The following is a 6,765-nucleotide window of genomic DNA, read 5'->3' on the forward strand; positions in this document are numbered from 1 at the left end:
AAATTGTACTGTAGGTAGAATCCCAAGACGTACGTACGGTGATACTATAATTTTTCACCATGGTGTATGTGTTGTACGGGGAGGTTGATATGCGGTGGTTAATAACTCGGGACGGATAGTAAAAATCAGATTTTTTTTTTGGTTTGCAAGCCAGCTAGGTGCTGTACAGTAAATTAAATTCCGTCTACGATACAGGAGACAAATTACGGTAAGCGGGTGATCTGTTGGGGGGTCAAGATAACCTCTGGATAAACAGTAAATAACTACGCTGTCATTCTACAAGTCTACTCCGGAGAAAAAAGCAAGGCAGATGTTGAATGGTGGTTAGCTTAGCTAGCCTATAAAGCTCCTTTGCCTTTTCTCCTTTCCGTTATGTTTTTTTGGCGGCATCTTTTCTTTTTTTCTCCTCACTTTCTAGCTAGTAGTAGCTTCACCTTGCACCGCACGCTCGCTTCAGATGCTGACCCCTGGCGTCCACTCGAACCGGCCGGCGTCGAGGGGCACGCCGCGGACGAAGTCGAAGTTGTACCTGCCATCGCAAGGTAGATCGCAAAAGCACGCACGTCAGGTTAGCAATTCAGCACACCCCGGCCGGCCGCGGTAAGCCACGGCACGCGCGCGCCGCGAAATTAAGCACGGGGAAAGAAGTTTGCGTGCGTAATTCCTGCATGCTACGGAGAACACGCGGTAAAAAAATGTTTTCTGGACGCCGGTATATAGCTTGGCGAGGCCGAGGAGTCTTACTTGGAAGCAAAGCGTTTGGCATGGGCCGCCTCGGCGGCCGCGAAGAATTCCTGGATCTCCTGTGCTGGCGGCACGATCAGCTCCGCAGCCGATGTTGTTGTCGCCGGCGACGACGAGCAGCCAGTCTTCTGCCGCCCCACCAGATCCGACTCCAGATCGCTGAGCTCGCCGCCGTGCGCCCGGCTCGACGATGGCGTCGTCTCTCTCCTGAGTTTCCAAAAACCCACGAGCGGAACGACGTCAGGAGCACGGTGGGAGGCATAATTCAGCAGGATTGGAGAGAGACAAGAGAGGATTCTCCAACCTCTCGCGGTCCGGGACGCTCCCCGAGTTGCTCGCGGTGACGACATCCGGGACGTGATCCCCGTCAACCTGTTAGAGTTAGAGCCCGCACAATTCAGCAACGGGGGAGGGAGGCATCCGAGATCTCGCGAAATTCAGCAACGGGAGGCGCGCGCCGGAGATCTCGGGCAGGCCGGTTTAGAATTCGAATAGTTCTAGGGTTTCTCGGGCTCACAGTCTCACTCACCTCCGCAGGCGCAGCGTCGGAGCGGCAGGCGTGGCCCCCGACGTCCACCGACGACGCCGTGCTGGAGCAACGCGAGAGGCCAGCCGCGAGCGCCACCACCCCGCCCTGCTGTGCCGCACCAGCAGCCTCCACCGGCGTCAGAGCCGCCGACGGTTGCTGCTGAGGTGCTGCCATGAACAGCATGCGGCTCCGCAGGTGGATGTAGCAGCAGCTTCCGCCGTCCCCACCACCAGCGCCCACGGCACCAGGCTCCCCCGACGTCGTCACGTTCGCGGCGGGCAGCAGCGCCTTCTTCCTCCTCGGCGGAGCGACCTTCGCGACACCGCCGCCGGTCGCCGCCGCGGACCTGGACCTCGTCCGGACGCCGACGACCTGCGAGACCTCGACTGCGGCCACCCCCTCGCCCGCGGCCCCCCTGCGCTTGCGCATGTACTTCCCCATCTTACGGAACGCCGCCGCAGCACTGCCTTCTTCTCGCTTGCTTCTCTTGGCCGGTTCCTCTTTTTCACTCCCACTCCCACTCGGCCACTCCCACGCCTGCGCGGCGCTGCCTGCAGGCTGCAGCCGCTTGCGCTTTGGATTCTACTACAACAATCACGCACCCGTCGGGCGCTCGGGTGCGCCTACAAATATAAGATGCCGCGGCCGAGGGGAATGGATCCGGATCCGACGGCCAGGATCGGCCCTTCCCTGACGGCGACGTTAGCCGGATCTGTCCGTTGGGGGAGCGCCCGCACGGCGCTGGTCGCGTGCGGCCGGCCCCACCTACCGCGGCCGGTACGCTCGGCCTCGGCGCCTGGCACACGGGGGTGGGAACGGCGTGCAGTGCAGGTGCAGCCCACAAACGGAATGTAGCGGGGGAAGCTTCGACGCCTGGCACACGGCACGCGTAATTATTTTTACCAGACAGCCCCTGCGGGTCTCAGCCTGACACGTGCAGTGCGGCGGATCGGACGGCTGGCATGCCGTTGGGTGCCCGTGCCCAGGAGGGGTTTCGAATTCGAAAATCTTAACGGCGAGGAGCGGAACGGTGGCGTGCTTAACCGGCCGCGCCCCGTACTGTACAGTTCGCAGAGAGGGACGTTGCGATTCTTGCGTTACAGGCTTTGTTCCCGTGGACAGAACGTTACGGACGTCAGGGGCTCCGTTGCAGAGGTGCAGCCTTATTACCCGACGAACGAAAGAAACTGGGATGTTGTGGTCCGGAGCAGGCGACGCAGTAGAGAAGTGGAGGAGGATAGGTAACTCCTGAAAGTTTCTCTCTGAAAAAGCGTGCTGTTTAGCAGCAGGGTTGGGGCAGGACGGGCCCGGTCCAGCGAACAGTGCAGGGAGGCGGGTTCTATCCGCCTGTGACTGACGAGAGCCTGTCGGACGGAAGAGCTCTGCTGCAATTCTCTCTCTCTCTCTCTCTCTAGTACGGTGCTTCTGATAATTTTCCCAGTACACTCGCGATTGGTTTTTTTTATGAAACTGTTAGATGCGATGCAATGCAATGCAGCGTCACAGGTCAGATGGGCAGTTAGAAAAGATAGACATAATTAGGGGGCCGGCGCCGGGCACCACATCGCCCAGACCATGACACCATTTCGATGGGCTGCGGCGTGCACGTGCGTCATCTACCTAGTAGAGGTGGTGATAGGGTCTAGATTCTACACTATAAAATTTAAAAATCAAATCGAATTATGGTCGATCTCTATTTCTAGTAATATTTAAACTGAAATTATTTAAATTATTGAAGAACATTTAGATCACGAGTCATTATTACATCTGCCTGTAGAATCTTGGGAGATGCATGCATGGCGGTGTACGTACGTTTGGACGCGTTTCCCTTGTCCTCTTGCAATCAGCGTTCAGATATCGTACTCCTACTGCTACGAGTACGAATGTTGGGAGTCGAGGGCAGGGAACTAGTGGTGCCGTTTCGATCCGGTATTCTTCGTTTTATCATAACCGCTGCCAGTGCCTTCCGTTTTCGCTTTTCGATATACTGGTATAAAAATATTATGAAAAAAGGAAAATATTAGATCAGATCTAAATCGTTTTTTTTTTAAAAAAACATATGCAATTTTCACTAGAAACATTCGTTAATCCATCACAGGGCCATATCGTATATAGCACTGAGCAAATACGTTCCAAATTAAAAAGTCGTTATGATTTTTAGATACATAGATTTTAATGCAAGACTCACTTGCCTCTCTCACAAAGTTTATTGGTTTTTTTGTGTCTAAGGCGGTTGTACGTTCATAGCCCGCTTCTCCTCTCTCATCCACCTCGGCATTTAGCTCAGGAGGGTGGTCAGTTTTCTCTGTGTTCTCGAGTGAGCTGTGGCGCTGAAGGATTTTCCAGCTCATATAACTGAAGTGCAAGATCACTGAGCTTTGGTTAATGGAAGTCAATTTTCAGGTTCAAAAAAAAAGACTGACACTTGGAGTAAAGTAACAGTATCGATGAGGTCTCCCGGGGAACATGGGCAGTGGTGCTACCATTCCCAGATGACTAGCACACTGGACATTGCACCCAAGAAATATACCAGACCTGCAAAGCATATACCAGATCCTGCTTCCTGGCATTGAGGAATCTCAGAAGCAGCACTTCTATAATAAAATCACTGACTACGCGCTATGGCAGTTGAGTTTCTGTAGCCGACAAAATTACACCGGTGCCAGAGAAACCAGCAGTAGAGGGGGGAGGGGGGGGGGCATGGATGTCATCACAGAGCAAAACACCATCGAAAATCTCAGCTTGGGCTCCTTTGGTGGCAGCAGAGCACAAGAACCTTCTGTTTTGGCACTTGCTGGCGACACCATCGTGACCCATTCACCTCCCCACCCCCCCTGGAAGTTGGAACCTGCACCGTCCTGTGACTGAGCAGTACTACGTCCCCGCAGCAGCCATGCGATGGGCCGGAAGGACCGAATTTTTTACATTTTAGCCCTTTTTTAGAGAAAAAATCACGTTTAGACCCTAAAAAATTTTAATAGCAATTTTGGACCCTTAGCTCGGCGCCATAGCCTATGGCGCCGAGGTACGTGCTACGCTGGCACACCCGAACGTCGTGGCGCCAACGTGGCACCAAGCTCGGCGCCACAGATCTTGGCGCCGAGCTCGGTTGTGTTTAAATAGTTTCGTTGGAAAGCTATAAGCACAAACCTTGTCTAGCCTAGTTGGTAGAGCATAAGGCTTGTCACCTTGTGGTCCTGGATTCAAGCCCCATTGTTTGCATTTTAATATTTATTTATTTATTTAGAGGAGATGTTTAGCAAATAGCATGAAACATATTTATTTATTTATTTTAAAAAGATGACTTTTGGTAATTTAATTGCTACGCTGGCATATAATAAAACGCTGGCACATAATAAAACGATGCACGTACCTCTGCACATAATAAAACGATGCAGACTGTTTGCTATTTGCTACCAAAAGTCATCTTTTTAAAATAAATAAATAAATATGTTTCATGCTATTTGCTAAACATCTCCTCTAACTATTGCACCACAAATATTGTAATATGTATAATTATATTGTTTGCATTTTAATATTTATTTATTTAGAGGAGATGTTTAGCAAATAGCATGAAACGTATTTATTTATTTATTTTAAAAGATGACTTTTGGTAGTTTAATTGCTACGCTGGCACATAATAAAACGATGCACGTACCTCTGCATATAATAAAACGATGCAGGCTGTTTGTTATTTGCTATTTGCTACCAAAAGTCATATATTTAAAATAAATAAATAAATATGTTTTATGATATTTGCTAAACATCTTCTCTAACCATTGCACCACAAATATTGTAGTATGGACACACCAGCGATATAAAAAAATAAATCAATAATAAAGACAAAAATATTGAAACACAAACTATGGGGCTTGAGAACCCAAAACCACAATGTTAGGAGCCTTGTGTTCTACCAACTAGGCTAGACAAGGTTTGTGCTTATAGCTTTCCAACGAAACTATTTAAACACAACCGAGCTCGGCGCCACGGCGTTCGGGTGTGCCAGCGTAGCACGTATCTCGGCGCCATAGGCTATGGCGCCGAGCTGTGTTACCTCGGCGCCACAGCCTATGACGCCGAGCAAAGGGTCCAAAATTGCTATTAAAATTTTTTAAGGTTTAAATGTGTTTTTTTCCTAAAAAATGGCTAAAATGCAAAAAAAATTCGGCCGGAAGGACGGGGCGGGGGACGGTGACTGCGAAGCGCGAACGCTACGGGCGCGCGTGTCGTGGTCAGGGAAGGAGTGAAGGACAGTGAGTGATGGTGCCGGACGGCATAGCAGGTCGGCGTGGGCGGGTACTGGCAGTTGTTCGGGCGGTTTGCTCTTTTCCGGTCCGATCTCTTTCCCCGGCCCGTGCCGGATCGCTCTCGCTTGTATGCACAATGCACCACGTACCACGGCGTCCTGTGATTGACGACAGACGCTGCTTGCTGGATTCTGAAGGAATCCGATGCTTGCTTGCCTGTTTGGCTACCGGCGCTACCTACGCTAGCTTCTGGGACTGGGAGGTAGGACGAGTACTACTGTACTAGTAGTCGAGTCATCCGCTTCGCTGTCCAACCTGCTTGGACTCAACCAACCGCCAATGTTGGGTTGCAAGTTGGCATATATATTTGCTTTCCTTGAGCGGTGTGGCATCATCAAAATCAGCCTATCTTATCCCTGAAAACGGGTGGTTCTCGTGCCATTCCTACCGGAGGGAAAAAAGAGAGAGAGACGAGACGAGACGACGACGTCGGCAGCGGAGTGGACTGGACCAGCAGGCGAGGGAGACGGCGGTCAGTGTCAGGCAATAATGCGCGGGAGACACCTGCATGCATATAGCAATAGCATAGCCGATCGAATCTGCCAGCACCGGCGCGTGCTGCGGCCCAGCGCGACCGCGCGCGGCCATGGGAATCAACGGCAGCCTTTCCAAGGGGTACTTGCCGCGCCGCAGCCGCTGTTGCGTTGCTTTCTACTACCTGCCAATCCGCGTGACGTGCGGTTGTCTCGCCGCGCTCGCGGCTGCCACTGACAGTGCTGCTGCTGCTCGCTCCCAGTCCCATCTGTCCAATCTTCGTCCCCGCGATTCCACTTTTCCAGATCTGACTGGACTTCACTAGGCCAAGGGCGCGCGCGCGCGCAACCGTACCGCCAGCATCCATAGCTCTCGGAAGAACGATCCAATGAATTTACTGACACCGATCTGATCTCAACGGCCCGGCCGGCTCCAGATCTACCGCGCACAGTGCAGTGCCCGCGGCTCCATCGATGAGGACAACACAGCCACGAACTGTGCTGCCGTGTGCCGTGCGCCGTGCAGGGGATCGGAATCGGATGCGACAGCCCAGGTCCCTGGACCATGCACGCGCGCGTGCGTTGTTACTCCCCCGCTAGTGGCTGTGGCTAGGCCGGTCACACGTGGTAACTAACAATGCTGGGACCAGCGCGTAGGAGTATACTACGCCTGTCCTGTATGTGTATCCCCGGCCTACTGGTGTCCTACGGC

The 6,765-nt window shown here is 52.5% G+C and overlaps 1 protein-coding gene across 1 annotated transcript; it reads right to left on the reverse strand.

Moving 5' to 3' along the window:
- Positions 1-224: 224 nt before the first annotated feature.
- Positions 225-1,717, reverse strand: LOC100280762 (uncharacterized). Its single transcript, NM_001153683.1, has 4 exons — positions 1,274-1,717; positions 1,049-1,116; positions 745-951; positions 225-529 (listed from the first exon to the last, which is right to left on the reverse strand). Exons 1-4 carry the CDS (start codon positions 1,712-1,714, stop codon positions 454-456), a joined length of 792 nt encoding a protein of 263 aa, NP_001147155.1. The 5' UTR covers positions 1,715-1,717; the 3' UTR covers positions 225-453.
- Positions 1,718-6,765: the final 5,048 nt, after the last annotated feature.

The sequence above is a fragment of the Zea mays genome, chromosome 4, assembly GCF_902167145.1.
Source record: "Zea mays cultivar B73 chromosome 4, Zm-B73-REFERENCE-NAM-5.0, whole genome shotgun sequence".
NCBI lineage: Eukaryota > Viridiplantae > Streptophyta > Magnoliopsida > Poales > Poaceae > Zea > Zea mays.